General features: G+C 40.7%; 1 protein-coding gene across 2 annotated transcripts; it reads left to right on the forward strand.

Annotated features, from left to right (window-relative positions):
* Positions 1-20,162, forward strand: ttll12 (tubulin tyrosine ligase-like family, member 12). 2 transcript variants are annotated; one of them, XM_084345992.1, is made up of 14 exons: positions 5-298; positions 2,081-2,250; positions 3,668-3,866; positions 4,663-4,822; positions 5,703-5,836; positions 8,107-8,183; positions 10,929-11,045; positions 14,980-15,174; positions 15,293-15,404; positions 16,170-16,321; positions 16,833-16,914; positions 17,364-17,432; positions 18,637-18,775; positions 19,742-20,162. In XM_084345992.1, the coding sequence occupies exons 1-14, from the start codon at positions 158-160 to the stop codon at positions 19,891-19,893; spliced, it is 1,899 nt and encodes a 632-aa protein (XP_084202118.1). In that variant the 5' UTR covers positions 5-157; the 3' UTR covers positions 19,894-20,162. The 2 variants fall into 2 exon arrangements, with proteins under 2 accessions (XP_084202119.1, XP_084202118.1); XM_084345993.1 differs by lacking the exons at positions 17,364-17,432; positions 18,637-18,775; positions 19,742-20,162 and adding an exon at positions 17,168-17,299 and having other exon boundaries at positions 1-298.
* Positions 20,163-22,009: the final 1,847 nt, after the last annotated feature.

Raw genomic sequence — 22,009 nt, forward strand, 5'->3', positions numbered from 1 at the left:
AAAAAAGCTGTGTGGGGCCACAGTGTGCCAAAACATGTCCATCAGCTCTGTGGGTGGAGTCCTTTAAAGCATTCTCCCACAATGCACTGCAGACCGAGCTACCTTCTTCCGGATTTGAACAGTCCATCTCCACGTGAGTGACATCCTGGCTGCAGGGATGTCAACAAACCCAGTAATGTTGAATGGAGACCAGGACGAGGAGTTTAGCGCATTTGTGGCCCTCCACGCCGCGGCCCTGCAGTCCTCAGGAATACCCAGAATCTACTGGAGGAGCCTTTATCACAAAATCACCAACGAGGTCAGTACGATAAGGCAAACTAAATGATCTTAGTAGCTGTCATCCACGTGCTGGGTGTTTAAGAGTACTGTTGAAGTGTCGGTATGTTCCTGTAGTCCGGTGGCGGAACCATCAGCTCTGCAGCTGAACATGCTGTTTGTCATGGTCCTGCTCCACCGGTGTGACAGCGCTGCTGCAACAGGGTTGTGGTGATAATCAAGCGGTGAGAGGATCTTCAGAATCTGCTTCAGTAACAAAGAAATGATTTCTCTCTTAGCTCATAAACACAGTGTAGTTGTCAGTGTTAAAAGAGACAGTTAAACTACACACACACACTCCATGCTGCCATGCTGCAGTGGTGGCAGGCAGGCAGCGCTCAGCTGTCAGCAGCCACGTTTCCAGAAAATGTCAAGCACATTTTAAACGAACGCAAAAAAAAAAATCAAAATACGAATCTGGTGCGTTTCCATAAACTATACTGAGCGAATGAACTGGGCTACGTAAAGTATAGCTTGGTCAGAGGATGGCGGTGTAGGCTACGTCACGCGCGGATGCGGAAGTAAACAGAAGCTAGAGGACGAGTCAGCTTCTTTCAGAACTTTCCAGTCCACCTTAAAAGTGGCCCACCGCCTGTAGGTGGCGTTGTTCAGTCCTTTACCAGTTCATGGACTGAGAAACGTTATACATATGGGGAAGATAAGATGACAATGAATTATACAATGACACGCTCTGTAATTGGTTTTCAATCCTAATTGTTGATCATTTTAGATCTATTTTTTCCTATTGTTCTCGCTCATGATGAGCTGATTTTCAGTCTTGTTTCTATCCCTGCCCAATTCTATCCCTGCTCAGTATTAAAACGTCTCAAGAAACCAATAGGTTATTTGGGCTTTTTTTTTTAAGTAACTAAAAAGTAGGGTAATAAGTTTTTAAATGATTTGTTTATATTCAGTAATGACTGATGGAGAGTGTGTGATATAACACCTTTATATTCATATCACAGTTTGTTATGTTGCAGAGCAGAGGAAAGTAATAAATTACATCTTTTTATTAAAACTGATGACTGCTTGGCTTTTAGTTTTTCAGTCCATAGGTTGTAATGAGGAGTAATTACAGTTACTATGACACAGAAACTTTATTTGTGTTTTATAGAAACAACAGACTAGTTCCAGTCCCAGTTAACTGCATCTACTGTAAATAAGTTGGTTGTCATCACTGAATGCAATCTTACCTTCCAATAACATATAAACCTTGTGCAGGTTTGTTTACTATAATAAGGTATAGACTTGGACACAAGTGGTTTCCCTGGGGAATGATTTCACTGACATTTTCAAAGGCATCTCAGTCAACAGCCTTCTAACTTTCTGAAGAAAAATGCAAACATGGGTTGTATTTTAAGATGTAAATAACTGTATTTGAGTAAACTTTCCACCAGGCTTTACAGTTTTTATGTTACCAGAAGAGGTTTGTTGTAGAGCATCAGATCCAGACACTCGGAGATACCATGTGATCCTCCGATTGGCACTGGCAGGTACAGGCACAGCAGTGGCAACTTATAGCACCATTTGACAGCTACTGACACTCTCTCTCTCTCTCTTATTGTGTGTGTGTGTGTGTGTGTGTGTGTGTGTGTTGCTTGTTTGATGATGTATTATATATCACATTCATATTGACTGTCAGACCCAAGTCTGATCCACGATTGGGCCTCCGTGGATGGGACTTGTGCAGTGACGTCTCACGAATGCTGGATCAGATTGGGCTCTGGGGAGTCCGGTGATAACTCCCATGCTTTTTATGTCCTAGATTTATGATGCTGGGGAAGTTTTCGGAATCATGCACTTCCAGCAGGCAGGTGAAGAGGACGAGGGAAACGGAGAGAATGAGGAGACGGAAAAGCACAATCCCGGAGCAGAGATCAGATGTAAAGTTTTGGTGACCCGGGAGAGTGGGCTGCAAGCCTCAGAACCAACCAGGTGACGGTGCCAGAGCCCCAAAAAGCCCCATTGACAAACACATTTTAATTCATTATGGTATCCCAAAGTTTTATTTTTACATAAATACAAAGCACATAATGAAATGAATAATCACTTTCTTACACTGTTAAAAAAGGAAAATAATATATACATGTATGATTTGGCAGTTCAGCTTGCATTATGTCCTATATGTGTAAACAGTATCTGCAATAAAATCACCTTGTTGAATAATCATACTAAATTATTTTCCTATATTTCTGACTCAAGCGTAACATCAATTTAATTTTGCATCAGAGTCATTGATTTTGTTTGTTTCATGTGTGTGAGTCCTTGATGAAATCCAGACCTCTTCCTGACGATGAGACATTGGCCCCTAGAAGGGTCAGCGCTGGGTTGTTGCCATGCACAACTGAAAGCAGTCATAAATAAAAAAGTCATTATGGTCATCCTCTGTGAGTCCTGCCAGGCTGTTTTGTAACCTCTCCTCTTGACAGAATCGATGAAGTTCAACTAAATTTCTTAGCTTCCTGGCACAGACCTGTTTCTTCAGCACAGTCCACATGTTCTCGATGGGGTTTAAGTCAGAACTCTGGGAAGTCCATTCCAAAACCTCAGTTCTAGCCTGATTGATCCATTCCTTCACCACTTCTGATGTGTGTTTGGGATCATTGTCGTGTTGGAACACTCCACTGCACCCAAGACCCAATCTTCTGCTGATGATTTTAGCTTTCCCTGAAGAATTTGGAGATAATCCTCCGTCTTCATTATTCCATTTACTTTCTTTAGAGCAGCAGATCCACTGGCAGCAGAACCACCACACAGCATAATGCTACCAGTACCATGCTTGACAGTAGGTTTGGTGTTCTTGGGGTTAAAGGCCTCACCTTCTCTCCTCTAACATATCGCTGGTCATTCTGGCCAAACAACTACATTTCTGTGTCATGCAAGTGTTTTTTCTTTGTCCATGTGATCAGCAGCAAACTTCAGTCGAGCTTTAGGTGCCTCGTCTAGAGCAGGGGCTTCTTTCTAACACAGCAGCCTCTCAGCTCATGATGTAAAACACACCTGACTGTGGACACTGACACCTGTCCTCCAGCAGCTTCCTATTCACTGACTTGCTTTTTGGTGGTTTTTGGTTGACTCTTGACCAGTTTTCTCTCAGCAGCAGGTGATAGTTTGTGTTTTCTTCCTTATTGTGGCAGTGACACAACTGCAAACAAGGCAAATTTGATTCACACAACTTTCTATAATCACCAAAATTGATCATTAAAGTTACTGTATGTATATTTTTGATCCGGCAGATTTGGTCACATTTTCAGAAGACCTATAATAAATTCATTACTGCACCAAATACTGTGTATATCATCATTGAAATCAAATGAAAACCTTCTCTCCCTCTGTCCTGTGCTACCTGCAGTGTTTTCCTGGTGGATCACGCCTGGACGTGCCGCGTGGAAAACGCCCGTCAGGCCCTGAATCAGCTACCCGGCCTGCTGCCTAGAATGGCCGCCCTCATGGGGCTGGACTTCCACGGTGAGGCCCCTGACCCAGACACGGTGGAGCTGGTGATGGAGCGCATGTGGAAGTACAACCAGACTTACAGTCTCTCCCAGGGGGTATGTAAGGAAACATGATCCACACTTTCTTTATTGTTTAGATGCATATCTCACTCTGTTGAGGTACTCTCAGAACTGCTGGTATGTCCCTGGTTACTTAAGCTGTTTGGACAGAAATTCAAAATGTCCCTTATTCTCCATTGAATGGCAACCTTATATATTAACAGCCAATCCAATAAATAAAACAAAAAGCAGTAACATCAGTGTCAAAAGCAGAGCAGAGACAGTCACACTGAGCCACGCAGCTCAGTGCAACGACAAACAGAAGTTTGCAGGCTACATGGCTTATTAGCTGCTCGCTCAGCTGCAGCACATTAAACAGCATGTATATGTACTTGCAAATGTCACTCTTAGATACTCTTCAATACAAGTAGCAACACGCTGTCTGCCAGTGACATGTAAGTATAACCAAGTTAATTTCCTTTCTTTCTTTCTGTACAGTGAAACACTTGCACTCACATGCTGCTGTCAATCAAACAAGACATCTACACACTCCTTCAGCCACCAGAGATGAAAAACAGCAGTTATATTTCCCCAAAGACTCTTTTGTTTCTTAATGATAAAAACTAGAATTAACAATCAAACATTGGAGCACACTTACGGGCAGCCTAGCTCTTTTTTATGGAGTTTAAATGCACTTGTGTGTAAGTCTATTTTGGCAAGAGCATCTGCTAAGATAATTTATTAGACGCAAAAATGGCCACAACAGGAAAAATGCATACATGCATACACTGTCAGTCATGTCTCTGTCTTCCCCCGACTCACTCTTCTCCTCCTATTGTGTTTTGTTGTGCAGTCTGCAGAGGAGAAGGTTCCAGTGTGGTATGTCATGGATGAGTTTGGCTCCCAGGTGCAGCACTCTGACCAGCCCAGCTGTGGCATGGCTCCCTTCTTCTACATCCAGGGCCAGCTGCCCTACTCTGTCCTCTGGCCTCTGCATGACCTGCAGGAAGGAGGTGAAAGCAGACAGACTGACACATACACACACACACACACACACACACACACACACACACACACACACACACACACACACACACACACACGCATACACATGCTCTCTGTGTCCTCATCTGATTGTACTAGCCTGCATGATGGCGGACAGGAACGACTTCCGGTTCAAGCAAGGATTGAGGAGCGAGGATGCGAAAAATAAGAGAAATGAGACTTACCCCTTGTACTAATTGCTCTTGGTTCTCCTAAACCCTCACTTGGCGATATCACCTACAAATGACATGTCGGATGACATCTGATATTTGAGTCATAATGCAATTGGGACAAAAATGTAGACAGCAACACTAAATAAGTGGATGCAATGGATATCTATCTTAGGAGGCAAGTTATGGTGATATAATAATGCTACTCTTATTTCTTATAATCAAACCTCTGTCGGGGCGTTCGTTTATTTGCTTCAAGAGAATCCAAAGACAATTCTATTTCTCACTTCAAGTATTTATTTAAGCATTAGAGAATCAAAAGGCATGTACATGCATCTTTTTTGTTCAGAAAACAGCAGTCCACGAGCAGCTGTCTGCAAGCAGTTTCTGCAGCCAACGTCCCAAAAAAGAGTAACTTTCTTAGCATTCATAAATGGTTTATAAATGATTTCATTGTTTGTGAACAGTGAAATATAGTTCATTTAGTTTATTTAACTAAAAATGTACCATGTATTGATAATGGATACGATAAAGTGTTACCATTTCCCCCTTTAGAAAGTTACTATTTATTATACATAAGTGTATTTAAAGATTGTGTGTGTGGAGCTGAGCGCTGCACACAGAAGGGGGTTAGAAAGAGTTCCACACAGCAAATTTGTATATTTTATTATTTCCACAGATGAAGTGACCCGAGATTACACGTATGGTGAGACAAACCCCCTGGTGAGGACATGCCGTCTGTTACCATGGATACCTGTAGATCTAGAAGATGTCAGTAGTGTCACTACTGAGCCCCCGGACTCATACTACGAGGTGAGGACTATTATATTGCTTTATCAAATACGACACAGATTCCTTCACCTGTTCAACTGTCATTCACAGGCTTGATCTGGTATGTAAATGGGCAACATGTAACAGCAAAGAAAGAAGACATTTAATGAGAATTCAAGCAATGGCTAGAAGACGGTCAATAGTAAGCTCCATCGAGTTGCGTAGCAAGAAACGTGTCTGCCAAGGCCTGCCTTTCTTCCCTGACAGCTGTTACCATCACAGACAACATGTGTAACATATGTATATCATAGCAGTCTTCCCTTCCAATGATTTCTACAGCCCTCATTTTTGTGTGATGGAATGAGTGGAACACAAACTACTTGGTCGCAAAATACATTCATGAAGTTTGGTTCAGTAATGAATTTATTATGGGTCTTCTGAACATGTGACCAAATGCTGGATCAAAAATATACATACAGAATGTTTGATATTTGGTTAAAAGTCCCCTTTCACCTCAATAAGGTGCTTTTGATTAGCCATCCACAAGCTTCTGGTCGTCCCATGGCTGGCATCTTTACAAGTGTGTGTTAACTTTTGACCACAACTGTATATTTAGCCACATCTGTGGCACTGCCACAGAACAGTGAACTGGTGGAGCTAGAAACTTTTGATACTTAGTTCAGGTAAAAAATGATTTATCACTATTAAGTTGATTACTGTTAATATTCTGCAACAGCTAATTAAATTAAAACATGTTGCAAATCATCCTGAGGGTTTCGAAAAATTTGAAAAACAAGTGGTTGGTGAGGCTTAGAATTCAAACACAAAGAAAAAAAGTAATAACTTAAAGTATTTAGAAAAATAGAGTATAACAGAGTCAATCTATTTCAGCTGAAAGGCCAGAGGTCTGTACACCAGAGTGTACTTGGTGAGTCTGACAAAGAAGTACAAAAACCGACACACTTAATTGGATACAGTGATAACTCAGAAAAGGGAGAGCTAGGGAGGAATATGAAGTGGCCTTGAGAACAATCGCAGCACCTGCTTCGAACTGATTAGTGTCCTGAGAACGGAATGTTCATCTAACTAACATAGAAACATACAGTATCAGGGACACCGGCTCACTTCAGGTCAGATCAGCACTTCAGTTCATATAAAGTAATGATATGTAAGGTGATTAATGATACTGTATAAGGTAATCATACATGCTGTTGCTATACTTTTGGGAACACTTCATTTTACAGGTGAAATATTTATGTAAAATGACCCCCAAAATATATTACCTCTCAATTTATTGTGAATATATTTGATAATATTATACTCCTTTTTTTCCGATAAGCAGTTGGTAAATAGCTGGTTATTTCTTTAATACATTTCCAGGAAACTTCCAACTGGTTTCTGCCTAAACCTTTCTGTCTAACTTCCTAAGGCCACTAAATTATACAGATTAATACATTTCCAAATAATTGCTGCAGGTCTGACATCTGCACATTTTGATCACTTTCTTTATAATTTCAGCAGATCTGTCCAACTTTGGGACACATTTTCTAAATGTCAAATGTTTGTTTAAAGGAACAGCTCACCCAAAAATGAAAAATCAGTCATTATCTACTTGACCAAATAGCAAAAAAGCTTTGCAGCATTCTCCTAAACAACTGAAGTAGATGGGGACCAAAAAAACGTAAAATACACAAACTGCTCCATCCAAGTCTCCAGAAGCCCCAAGATCCCAAACTGATTTGAAAAAATGTGTTATTTTGTGCTTTGCGTTACCCCCAACTCCGATTGATTTATACAAGGAGCGACTGTCTACGTACGTATTTGTACCAGCTCCATACAAACGAACGTTTAATTGCTAAATTTTCTCACTTCTTATTTAGAACGGTTTCCCTGTCAGAGTTGACTTCACCTTACACTGGAGGAAAGGTTACATCGGCACTGTATTAGTGTTGAGCACAAACAAACAGATTGAATTGAAAAATTAAAGAGATGTTATATATATCAATAACATGTTTCCTTGATGCTTGCAATGTTTTATACTGTCCAAAATGTAGCAGTAGAAATCCTGTCAGCACTGACTTCACTCTCTGACTGTCCTTAAAGCTCAGAAATCATTCATCATCCACGAGCCTTTAAACAAATCAGTCATACCATATCGAAATGATTCTTTTCGTGTAACAAACACAACCCTGATTCACATCTCTTTTCTTCTCCTCATGCATGGATAGTGTCATGTTTTGGTGGCAGGATTTCCTCACAAAGTGATAAAAGAACCAGTTTGGCCTTCACTGTTCTGTGTCTGTTTCCTCTAGAACATTGCACGGGAGAACAAGGAGCAGCTTCCTGTAGACATCCAAGCCTACACTGTGCCCAAGGACAAAATCCTCAAGTAAGTGTCTCATCCCAGCAGCACAACATTGGGGATCTAAAGAGATGAACAGCTATTGTACAAAATACTGAAGCGACATAATGTTTTTGTGAAATATCTGAGGTAAAAAATCACTGAGCTGATGCTGACTTCCTTTATTAAACGTGTACAGTTGGATTGCCCATCATGATGATAATGGGCTGAGAAAATATATATTATTTTGGTCCAGCAAAACGGGTAAGACATCAGGGGAAAAGTCATGTCTCCCAAGCATATTTCCAGCACTGAAAGCACTTATTGTTACCAGGACCCTAAAGGAGCAGTTTACCCTAAAATAAAATTGCAGTCATTATCTACTCACCTGTGCGAATTGTAGCCTCAGTTTCCTGTTCTTAGCTGACAGGAGTGTCACCCGGTGTGGCCTTCTGCTGCTGTGGCCCATCTGCTTCAAGGTTCGACGTGTTGTGTGTTCAGAGATGGTATTCTGCATACCTTGGTTGTAACAAGTGGTTATTTGAGTTACTGTTGCCTTTCTATCATCTCAAACCAGTCTGCCCATTCTCCTCTGACATCAATGAGGCATTTTCGTCCACACAACTGCCACTCACTGGATATTTTCTCTTTTTCGGACCATTCTCTGTAAACCCTAGAGACGGTTGTGTGTGAAAATCCCAGTAGATCAGCAGTTTCTGAAATACTCAGACCAGCCCGTCTGGTTCCAACAGTCATGCCACGTTCAAAGTCACTTAAATCCCCTTTCTTCCCCATTCTGATGCAGCCATGTGATTGGCTGATTAGCTATTTGTGTTAACAAGCTTTCTGGGTAGATTCTAATAGATATAACATCAGCTCCAAATGAACATCATTAACCAATTATCTCTTTACCTGTATGATGATGTTTGAAGCCGTTACAGCCGTAACTATAATTACACTGGCTACAAGAACCACAATGATGGTTGCCATCAGAGATAAGTGCAAAAGTAGCTTAAGCTGGTACTGATTGAGTTGCAGCTAAATTTGAGTGTACTAGTGTCGCATAACGACTTCTCGTTCTTTGTTTGTTCAAAAGGTTTTTCAGAGATTCAAAAGTCACCAAAAATCATCAGGAGTCTTCAAAGCTGAGTGCAGTAGAGTTTTATTGCCGAAGATCATACGCAGACCAAAGTCTATGAGAAATGTTGGAGGTTGATTGTCTGATCACTCTCACATGTGTTTCCAGGGCGTGGCCCATATAACATGAGTGCCTGTGTTTCAGTATGGCATGATCTGATTCAAGAAACCTGAACATTCCTGAATCATTTGGTCACATACATTTTATATTCTTCAGTTCATTCATGATTATTCAGAAAATGTTGTCCTCGGAAGATAGAGGTAAATATCAGTTCAATGTAAATAAATCAAACTCCATTACAGTTTTTCTCAATTGTTTACACACATTTTCTGAAAGCATGCCTCATACTCTCAGAACTCTACACACAAATCAAAAAACACACACACAATGGGCAAAACCCCTCACTCCTCCTGCAAAATGAAACTTTACATTCAAAACAATGTTATTTCTTCTCAAAATGATATTTTGTTTTCAAATGACACACACAAACCATCATATGAATAGACATTTATAAGAACCAGTTGAACTCTGATGTGCTCAATGTAAAACAATATGATGAATGGAAAACACTTCTTCTCCATTCATCATTCACCTTTTTTGTTTGGTGTTACACTTACTACAGACAGTGCATACATAAGTGTGTTGTAAAATATTTTAGAATATTGTTTTTATACTCAGAACACACACATACACAGTAACAAATATATTTTATTTTTCCCACAAAAACAATGTACACGGTGTACATCCCAACCAACACAAAGCACATACAGTGGTCGACATACAAAACAACAGAAGAATTTGCAGTTACAGTAAAAAAACAAAAAAAAAAAAAAAACTATGCTGCATCCTCTCTTCTGTTTCGGTCGGGCCACAGCACCTCATCCACATTGCATCATCATGTCGCCCTTTTATGCTAAAGCTCTGATTGCTAATTGTAAAACTGTGTGACAGGTGTTTGCCCATGTGATGAGTCAGTGTGCATAGCGGGGCAATTAACTTTAGAATTTTGAATAACAGTGGGTTCCTTGTGAAAACAAGAGATTTTCTCCATGGAAATTGTGCCAAATGCAGAGAATTGTGCGTAGTGTTCTGAAAAAAGTGTGTTTTAGAACTGCAATTTGAGTGTAAAGCAGGAATTGTGTTTGTAGTTTAGCAGAATTGGTTCAGGGGATTGGTGCACAAGTTTCATGTTGAGGTCATTGTGTCTCAAATACCAGTAATTGTGTGTAAACAATTGAGAAAAACTGTAACACAACTGTGCCAAGTGTCCCTGTCCTCAATCAAACCCTGTTGCCTTCCCACACAAAGACATTGTCTTCTATGTCTTGTATTAACTGTAATGGAGCACATTTTTTACAGGCTGTTACTCTTTTCTAGTCTGTTTGTTTCTGTGTGTGAATTGAAATTTGAAATTGAACTTGTTCAGACCAGGTTTCTTATCATTCAGCCCTCCTTTCACTGTGCCTTGAAGACTGAGACTGTTTGCATGGTGAAAACCTGATAAACACACAAAGCAAATCTTAACTCAAGGATGAGGATGAAGAAATGACAAAATATTTGCAAGAGAACCTATTTCCCATGCGTTTGTTTGTTTGTTTGTTTGTTTGTTGGTTTCTGTCTTTTTATCTGTTCATTGTCCTGTGCTTTGCTTTCAGGGTTTACTCCGAAATGTCCCAAGTCACAAACAACCTGAAACATCCACGGTTCCAGTTGACAGAGAATAAGGAGGAGGCTGATATCATGTGGATGTATAATCACATCAAAGACTACGGGTAAGCACTGACTGGTAGATTCCACCTGGCACGGCTACATTGTGGCCATTCTACTCGTCGCCTAGGATTGATGATATGAGCAGTGTTTCCCACTGCTCATATCATCAATCCTGGTGGGGGGCCTTGGACCCTGTAGGGGGGTTTGGAAAGATTTTGGAAAGATTTTGCACAATTTAAAGTTAAAAGCATCAGTCTGGTGCTCATAGATACATACATGTTGTATTAAGATGCTTGGTGCACAGTGAGCCGGGCAGACATACTTGAGTTGTTGTGTAATCTATCTAAAGGAATTCTGCACTGTTTTTGTGGAGTTATATTATCATTATGACCTAACTTTTCAAATCCACCTGCATTTAGTCTGTATCACCACAAAAGAATTAAGAATAGAAGTGTTAACAATAATTAGTAAGACCTGTACCTGCACTCCACTTCACGCTATTAGAAAAAGTCAATATTTATACTGAATTACACAATTTGCATTAAAGGACATTTTGATTTGCGTTAAAGGATTATATTTTGCATTAAAGGTTAAGTTCATCCAAAAATTACGGGTGCAGTTCCGCTGATGGCCTTGAAGGCCAGTACCACCGTCTTGAAGGGGGAAAAGAGAGGAACAGTTGGGTGTCGTCTAGGGCTGCCCCCGACCAAGGATTTTCTTGGTCGACCAGTGGTCATCATTTAGAGCGATTAGTCGACTAATCGATGCATATATATTTATATATATATATAAAAATAAAGAAATAAATATATCTCCGCAGTAAAGTGGATGCGCCTGTAGAGAGATTTACACAATAAGTAAAACACAGTGAGCTGGATAATTTAGCTTCCCCAGTACACATGAATAGTCTAATATTAGCCCATATAACAATAATAAAATGTATTTATCTCTGTTTTCAAACGTTCGGGCCGCCATGCGCAGGTAGCTAGGCTACTTACACTCACAATGGAGGTGCGCGGTGCAACTTTTCTGTAGCATCAAAATCGCTATTTTTAAAACACTAAGAAGACTCGACACAACATGAAACTTTGCTCGTAGCATCACCAGGGTCTCTACACATGAACACGAGCATTGAGAACATCATTTGTGTACACAAAGTTTGCTAAAAAGGGTTTTCAACAACTCACGTTAGCAGTAGCAGTCCTGCCAGTCCTGCGTCGATCCCCGAGTGCGGCATAACATGGAGCTTTCTCCTTCATGTTACGCCGCACTCGGGGGGTCATCCTTCTTCTTTTCAAAATGATCCCATATTTTAGACGTCTTTCCCGACATGGTTGGCTATTAATTGTTAACTGTCTAACCGCGATGTCGAAGGGACCTGCCGTGTAAAAGAAAAAACACTGACCCGCAGATTCCACTGGATACGGTACAGCTCCGGTACGGCTGCGTTACGGCTCCGGTACGATTGTGCTCCGTCGTCCTCGTCCGGCAACCCCCACCAGTTGCGTTTTGAGTCCGCCACTGCGCAGCTCCGCCGATCAGCTGGAGAAACGAAACCGAGGAATTCCCGCGATAATTACATAATCACACACGACTGCAGTTATATGTATGTGTTATAAACACAACAACACGAAGTGTTTCCGACCGACGGATTAGAAGAAGAGCTCGTATTTGTCTCGTAACGCAGCCGTACCGTATCCAGTGGAATCTGCGGGTGACAGTGAGTGAGTGTCACGACCTCCTGTGTCTGGCCCTTCAAATTAAAAGCCCTCCAGCCTTTTATACACAGACCAGCCGCCAGTCACATAGATTTTGACTTAAATTTGACAAGACACGGCTCCAAATGTTTTTGGCTTTTTTTTCTGCGACTAATCGACCAATGAAATTTTGGTCTGCTAATGATTTTTTGGTCGACCAGTGCTTGGTCGACTATTTGGGGGCAGCCCTAGTGTCGTCTTTATAACAGTGGTAAGAGAATCCAGGGTGATGTGATTGCAGAGTCTAGTGATCTAGTGTATAGTGAAAACAGAAGTGGTCCGAGTACTGAGCCTTGAGGGACAACAGTTTCCGGAAAGCAGGGTTTGGACAAGGAGCCATTCCCTATAACCTGAAAGATGCTGTTTGCCACTGCCTTTCACTGAAGCAGTTTCAAGGCTTTGAACTGCACTGTGACTTCTATTCTTTAGTCTTGTCTCTTTTATTCTATTTTAGCTTACTTTCCTATGTCTTAACTTGTTTCAGTGTTTTGTTTCTTAAAGGATAACTACCGTTTTTTATAACCTGGACCTTATTTCTAGCAAAATATATGATAATTTACTCACCCAGATAACTTTGGTGTCATTCGGCGTCGTTCGGACGAAATTAGATCCAGTGGAGCGCCGTGTATATCCATATAATGCGAGTGACGGGGCACCGAAGCGCAGCCTCTATGAGCATTATCTGCCACGAAACTAGTTCATTTCACCAATATTTTGTTAAGATACGCTAGTGCTATTCCCCGTCTATTGTCAACATCCGGGGTCTGTAGGTTGACCTACCACCTCTGACCTGGAAGAAGTCGTCTCTGAGCTGCGCGCGCACCCGCGACAGCCGGCTTGTTTACCTGTAGCTGCTACTGCTAGTTTGACCCCGGATGTTGATAACAGACGAGCCCGGACTCAGAGGGGAATGGCACTAGCATGTCATGAAAAAATATTAGTGAAATGAACTAGTTTCGTGGCAGATAATGCGTTATATAGAGGCTGTGTGTCGATGCCCCGTCACTCACATTATATGGATATACCGGCGCTACACTGGATCTAATTTCGTCCGAACAACTTCAAATGATACCAGAGTTATCTGGGTGAGTAAATGATCATATATTTTGCTAGAAATAAGGCCCAGGTTGTAAAAAACAGTAGTAATCCTTTAATGTCTTCCTACTTGTTTTTAATATATCTTAAATGCAATTATTTATTTCTTTTAATGTAATTTTTATGCGCCTGTAAAGCGCATTAACAAGTTGCCGTGTGTCTGAATTGTGCTTTACAAATAAACTTGCCTTGCCTTACTCTTACATCCTTTAATTCATTTTCTCGTAGAGATTATTTCTTAGTTTCAACTTCACTGCTACCAAATATAGCTAGCTGTATATATGATAGCAGTCTAGTCTTTTTATGATCAGGGTGAGAATACCTGTAAATGTTATGTTCTTTTTTTAGGACCATCATTCATTTTTAGGATAGATGATAAAAAAAACCTGATCAATGAAAGTATTTTATTATTTTTTGTCCAAATAGTATGCAGCAGGAATGAGCACTAAAACCTGCATTTTTGCACTACCAGTTCCCTCATGTCAAAGACAGTGGGTTATTGAATGGGTTTCTGTTAGGTGACTGAAATGAGGTCTGTAGTTAACACAAGTGTAAGAGAGTTTCACGTTTGGTTCTATGACTTAAAATATGTCAATAAATAGCACACTTGTTAATTTTAAAGCATGTTGTATATCCAGCTGCAGCCACAGCAAGAATGTGAAGGAAGCTGAAGAGGGTTAAACTTCCGAATATGGTTTGTGCAGGGTTCAGAGGCTTATTTAGTCAGAGAAGAGCACAAAAACGAAATTTTCCTATAAATGAATAATGTAGCTGAGGGTTAAAATTTGCAGCAATACTTATTAAGTTAATAAAATGATAATGTGTTCTAATAATTTTGGCCACCACTGTATATATGTGATAATAAATAATTCAATATATTGTACAAAACAAGCAAACAGCTTCATAACTAAGAAACATGGTTCAACTGGGAAGAGACCTTGTCTCAGTAGTTTTCCACATACAAACCCAATTGCATTTTTCCCAATACAACTTGTAGTAGCTTTAAAGTCAAGCCTAAAATTGTGAATCAAGTCTGATTCAATTTCAAGTCCACACAGTTTTTGAAGCGTAGGATATTTTATTTATTCATGTATTTATTTTGGATACGATCGATTGATATGAGAAACGACTTCTTCTGTGACAGGAAGCTGAGCGAGGAGCGACCTCATGTGATGCTAAACCAGTTTCCCTGTGAGAGCCTTGTCACTGTGAAGGACTGCCTGGCTGCTGTGGCCCGCAGAGTGAAGGGAGGACCATCACCTGACTGGCTACCAGAAACCTTCAACCTCCAAACAGAGCTTCCGCAGTTCGTTAAGCATTATCAGCTGAAGCAACAAAGGTTGGAATCTGAGGATTTTTAGTGATCACTGAATATTCTACTGAATAATACTGTAATATAACCAAAAATACGTTTTTAGTTAGTTCGACTAGCTAAGATGTTTCGGTGTGTGTTTTAGGTGCGAGGACAACACCTGGATCTGTAAGCCCTGGAACTTGGCCCGTGGACTTGACACACACATCTCCAACAACCTCGACTATTTAATCAGGCAACGAGAGAGTACACCAAAGGTGCGAACACACAAACATGCACCATTAAACTACCTAGCCTAAGATCATGCACATATTAAGCTAACTAAACAAAGCATCATAAATGTGTCTTTTAGACTCCTTTTAGGCCTTCAGTTCACTACACCAAACCTCCATAACAGGTGTTAGATCCCAAGTTTACCCCTGCTCAGGTGGTACTAGACCGGTTCTCCTTCCAAAAGGTTAGGTACAATCATTTGAGACCCATTCTAACCCTAACCCTCAGGTAATCTCCTTTTCACTAATTGTGAGACTGCTAGCACCAATTGCACCTCTGCTTAATTAAAAGGGGATGAATATTTATGCAGTCACCTATTTTTACATTATGTATTTTGAATTAATGGACATTACTTTATAGAAATCTGTTTTCACATTGACATTAAAGAGTTTAGTTGTTTTTATTTGCACATTTTTTGTTTTGTATTTCTTTGTATATTGACCATGATTCTATTTCTAAAAGCAAAACAAGGGGAAAACAATTAAGGGGGTTAATACTTTTTATAGGCACTGTAGGTTTTATTGCCAGCAGAGTGAACCAAACAACTCCAAAATCCAATTTTAATCCACAGTTGGTTGGTAAAAAATGGTTAATCCGTTGATAAATATGATGCCATACGTTACAATTGTCATACTTGCTATAATGATAAGTAAGAATTTAATTGTGCATATGTAAATGAAGCTAAGCCTGTATTGGTTCTGTTGTTTTCTTACCTCTAACTTTGTGCCTATGTGTGTCTTGTTTTGTAGGTGGTGTGTAAGTACATTGAAGATCCAGTGCTGTTCAGTAGGGAGGATGTGGGAATGGTGAAGTTTGACATTCGCTACATGCTGATGTTGCACTCTGTACAGCCTCTGCGTCTCTACGCCTACAATGTCTTCTGGTTGCGCTTTGCTAATAGGTGCATCATACATACACATACATGCATATACATTAATTGTATTGGTTGTGATAGCCAGCTGTTTTAGAGACTACAACCACGATAGCTCCACTGTGATTTTGTAATGCTTGTTGTAAAGAAAACCAAACCATTTGATATACAGAACAAAATGTTGTGATGTCCAAATTGTGACTGGATCGTGGTGCTAGTAGAAGTCTGGGAGTCACCAGTCATAAGGATTGTGCTCTAGGAGCCAAGGATATATGTATTGAATTTCATGGTAGCTGAAGGCAGTGAGGTATTTCAGTCTAGACCAAAGTGTTGGACAGACCAACATGCTTTTCCATAGATGCATGCCGCTAGTATGATTACAAATAATACAGATGCCAAGAAAACACTCAGGTCAGATGCAGCATGATATTAGTTTCATTATTTATTTATTTTTATCTGTAATAAAAATAAATGTATTTAAATGTATATAGAGAGTGTACATTTTCTTGTGCCTTGACCTGGTCTTATTCCTTCTATCTAGACCTTTCTCCTTGGACCATTTTGATGATTACCAAAAGCACTTCACTGTCATGAACTATGCAGAGGGTGTGGAGCTTAAGCAGGTACTTTATATTAATTATTGTTTTGCCTGCCAGCACTATCTTCTTGAAAAACAGTCTGTGGTCATAAGAACATGGTCACTATGATATTGCTTGACCAAGGTGATTATTCAATTTAATGTAAGCCCTTGAACCCTGGAACAGTATATATAATAAACATCTTAATAGCCATACTGCAGCTTTTATAGTCAGATCTGTTAGCTGCCAGTAGGACAAGGCTATTAGAACTTTTGTTTAATAAATTGACCTTTTCTAGCATCCTGGTTGCCACAGTGTGCCCAGTTGGACTGTGCCTTGGGATTTTTGTTGCTGGTATCCTCCTTCTCTCCCTATGGTTCCCGTCTCATTACTGCTATCTATCACATAAAGGCAAGAATGCCCAAACAAACATAATCAGTAAGAACTTAAGGATTGTTTAAGTCTGGTAATGGAAGCTGAATCTCTGTCTCCAGGTGCACTACGATGAGTTCATCCCCATGTTTGAAGAGCAGTACCCACTGTATCCGTGGAAGGAGGTGGAAGTAAGTGTGAACTTGTAGCCCTTTTCAGTTTCTCAAGGAACTTCTTGTAATAAGGAACTAGACCATTTGAGTTTCTGGGCTATAACATCTGCCTTTTAACTCACTAGGTGGCACTCTGACTGTAACCATATATTAGCAGATAAATGTGTTATCCAACACTTTGATTGTAATCCAGTATTTGAATATAAGTGCATTCAGGGTGGGACACTTGCCAAACATGTGAAGTTTGGTGCAGATTGGTGCAGACAGTGGCTTTACAGCACTTCCCGCCACGCCCCTTCAACGAAAGTAAAAGCTTTTGATCTCAAAGGTGTTAAAGGTCCCATATTATGAAAAACTCACTTTTTCTGGGATTTGGGGTGTTATTTTGGGTCTATGGTGCTGCCACATGCATACAAACTTTGAAAAAAGACCATCCATGCTTTTTTGAGTGAGATACAGATTTCTGACGGTGTCTTGCCTGCAGTTTCCAGATGAGCGAGTCAAATCTGGCTTCGGTCGTCGACGACGTAACCCTAACCCTAGCATGACAAAATTTGAAGTCAGTCGGGTTAAAGCTGTAGAAGCTGTAGAAGACTTTGTTAAGTACAACACCTGCAAATCGCCAAAAAGAGCACAAATTCAATTCCTGTCGTGCTCGAAGAGGCTTTATGTAAGTCTGCCTACTAATTTTCATGCACGTAGATCAAACAGGTCTGGGGGCTGCTGTTTAAGCGGTGCGGTTAAGCCATTCAGCCATATCCCTGCACAAGACGAATATCAGGCATACATTTTCACAACTACTGACACGTGCCCAGTTTGGTGAATTTAAGTATGCTTAGCCCCACAAAAACGAGATTATATAGGCAGCAGAAGATGAAAAATAGTAACTCCTTCAGTTTCAGTAGGGTCCTTGCACAGGAAGTGCTTGGGCCTTAATAATTCCTTGCATTTCAAGAGGGTCCTTGCAGCATTACAGTAGGTGCTTGGGGCCTAATGACCAAATAAACTGAATCTCAGCAAGGCGACAAAATTGGGCAGGCAATATGCTGCACTTCTTAAACACTCCCAGTGGGGAATGAAGCTATGTGGAAGACCAAACAAAACCGCATTGCAGACGGTGGCGTTGAGGAAATCTTATTTACGTTGTTTCTTTATGTCATTCAGGTCCTTAATTTAATTTAATAATTTGGTTTTCTGTCCTTCCTTTTCCTACCTTTCACAGGCAGAGTTGTTTAAATCATTCAAGGAGCTCTTCCAGGCAGCTTCATCTCGACCAGCACCTTATGGTATCTGTCCCCACCCATCATCAAGGGCAATCTATGCCGTGGACCTCATGCTGAAGTGGAGTACAAGGCAAAATGGTGAGCATTGGTTTCATACTTGGTTTGTTTGCAGGTTTAAGAACTTGCCATCTCTGGAGAGATTTTAACTCCTGGGTTCAGTTTCAGTCTTGCAAGGATTTCTAAATCAGGACTCTTTCAGACACAAATTAGATGCAGGGGCCTGGTACTCCCCTCAACCAGTCTTTTCAGAGGTACAAGTACAACCAAGTTTGGGCCAACATATGAATCTGAGGGGATGGGGGGGACTTATATGACTTACAGTACCCCGGGTAGAGAACATTCCACTCTCTTCTCCATTGTTTAAATTATCCAGCTCCATAGATTCTTTGGCTAAATATATTATCGGAAAGGACTATTGTTGTACATTTTACAGTTCACCTTTATTGTCTTAAATTATATCATTTAACTGAACAGGTAAACTTTACTGGGAATTGAATAATTTCAAATTACTCCAAGCATCTTTTTCTGCATTATAATCTAAAAAAAAAGTTTTCATATCTGTGCATATCATCACCAATAGCTGACAAGCAGCATTGTTGGATCTGCACCGCAAATGTAATAAAACAGGGTTTAACAGTGCATCAGACATTGTCTGTCATAGTTCTAGATGACCACTTGGAACTCACATGACATCATCGTTCAGTCTGTGCATAAAGCAGTCATTGTTGCTCTAGTCTATGCTTCTCCTCTTCCCATCTGAGCTCTGGAAATGACCATTGGGAAGAATGCATTTTTAAGCTGCACACATTCACATCTCTGCACACCTAACCAATAACTGTGTGAATGGGGTGTGGTAAACAATAAGTAAACCACTAAACCATTTTAATTTAATGTGGGTATGCTGTAAATGTCTGTGTATTTAAATATACTGTTCTTTCACCTGTGGATCTCTTTGCATAGGAAACACTTGTTTCTGTTTTGTGTAATCACCCTAATCATCATTTTTTGTTTATCTTATTTGTGTACTTTCTGATGCCGGGTCAGGTGAGCGGTTTATGCAGCCTCAGATCCTGGAGTTGAACTTCAGCCCCGACTGTGCCCGGGCCTGCCTCTACCACCCCTCCTTCTACGATCACATGTTCCAGACGCTGTTTCTGGACCAACCCGAGCACTGCCCGGTCACACAGATCATATGATCAACTCAACAAAATCAGAGTGTCTGGGCGAAGTTCTGCTTTTTTATCAAGAGGCATCCATTTATTTTTGTCTATACTCCTTCTCTTTTGATTGGCTCATGTGTTTACTTGTCTTGTTCCAGTTCTTGATAAATCCACTTGCCTTTTTTTCATTTTGATGAAATGGTTAGAAAGTTGTTATCAAAACAGGCTGTACTTGGAATCCAGTGATAAAATCAAAAACACTACTGTACACAAAGGAGAAGCAATAAAGAATATTGTTAGATAAACTTGAATTCTTTATTCACGGGCTCTGGGGCAAATAATCTTTGGGGCTCTGACACTAAGCAGACAGTTACCTCTGCCCACTCTTCTGTTTGCTTGTTTTCTTGCCATATTTCTTCACTTGTCAGTCATCTATTGCTGGACAGAGCCCTGGGGCCTCATGTATCAATGTTGCGTACGCACAAAAACGTGGCGTACGTCATTTTCCACGCCAACGTTCAGATGTATCAAAAGTGAAATGACCGTGGAAATGTGCGGTGACCCACGCCAGCTTCATGGCTGGCGTACGCACGTTTCTACAGCTATTGTTCCTTTGGCGACACTTTGAGGTGATGCTGGGAAACTGTTAATTATGTGAAAACAATTAGTCCTCAGAGTAATGTGCACATCAGAGACAAGGACAATTAACACACACATGTTTGCAATCATATGGATCATAAATCATAAAAGCATGCGCAAAGTGATGAAATAATGCCATTAACAATGGCAGCCTTGGCCTTGTTAGAAGACATCGCAAATGGTTACATCAGACGTGAGAGGGTGTTTAGTGAACGGGAAGATCTGTTGGCGAATGACGACAACTGGCTCATGAGTCGTTTTAGGTTGCCGAGGCCAGTGTTACTGGAGCTGTGCGCAGAGCTGCGGCCGGCCCTAGAACGACACACAAAAAACGAGCTCAGACTCGGTGAAGTTGCACTTCTTCCCTTTACTCATGGTGTAAATCTGATGGTGCAGAGAGGGGAATCCCCGGTGGAGGCCCTATTTAAATTAAATTGCATGTTTAAATGGAGGCGTGGACAGGGAGAAGTTTATCAGGTACTTTCCAAATGCTCATTCGAGGACAGCTGCTCGCTCTCCATGCATGGTGATGTGCATTTGAGTTCACCTCAGGCCATAGGGACAACTTTCAGTCTCTACAATGTTCAAATAAGTGAAATGTTCATAAAACATCTGCTTGCATTTGAGTAACTCATTAAACAGAATACTAACACCTTCTCCTTTTTCATGCATTCTAGTCTCACTTATGAAAGAGAAGTTTGGAGGGCTTAATCCAATGTGAACAGCTGCACTGTTATCTTGGTCTAACCATGTTTCAGTTAAAAACATAAAATTAAGATTATGTTTGATGATAAGATCATGTATTAAATGTATTTAAAAGATTTTCCTGCCAGAGACCTGATGTTTAATATAGCTAAATTAATTTTTTGCAACAGTTTGTGGCTGACGAGGAATGGGAGTTAAATTTAATAGATTGGCAGATTTAGGTAAGCACTTTCTGTTTCTCAGCAAATTCACCATTTTCTCATATCTCCTCTTCGGACAGTCGGTAGAGGACCGCTGACAATCGCCACAGTATCAAGAGATCTGACTCTGCTCAACAGATCAATAAAGTCTTGTTTCAATACCTCAGATTGTTGCTTCATAACATCACAGGCCCCTGTGTGTAAAATGAGAGATTTCACCGTTTGACATTCAGCAACGATGTCCAGAATTATTTCTGAGATGTCAGAGACCATATCGTTGGTCAGACAGAGTACTTTGGTGTTCTCCTTGCTGCAAAAGCTGTTTCCCTTCTTCACAGCACCATCACCCAGAATGATGCCCAGTCATTAGCTCTCTCTGTAGCCGTTTACTTTTAGATGTAGTCTCATATCTTTCCTTGTTCTTTGAGGATTAGGTGTTTTTCAGCTTGTGGGACGGAGGACTTGTGAGGTCTTGTGAAAGTGGAGCAAATCTGTTCTTCAGATGTGTTTTTGTTATTTGGGTAGGTTTGTGGCCTCCATGTCCTGGTTGGCCTGCTATGTCTGGCCATCGGACTGGGGGTGGTAACCAGAAGTCAGGCTGGAGGCTG

Source organism: Pagrus pagrus (assembly GCF_965226575.1).
Source record: "Pagrus pagrus genome assembly, chromosome: 23".
NCBI classification, from domain to species: domain Eukaryota; kingdom Metazoa; phylum Chordata; class Actinopteri; order Spariformes; family Sparidae; genus Pagrus; species Pagrus pagrus.

Coding starts and splice junctions, on each gene's coding strand:
- ttll12 (XM_084345992.1), top strand. CDS start 158: ATGTCAACAAACCCAGTAATGTTGAATGGAGACCAGGACGAGGAGTTT. Junction 11,046..14,979: donor AATCACATCAAAGACTACGG/GTAAGCACTGAC, acceptor CTTCTGTGACAG/GAAGCTGAGCGAGGAGCGAC. Junction 16,322..16,832: donor TGGTTGCGCTTTGCTAATAG/GTGCATCATACA, acceptor CCTTCTATCTAG/ACCTTTCTCCTTGGACCATT.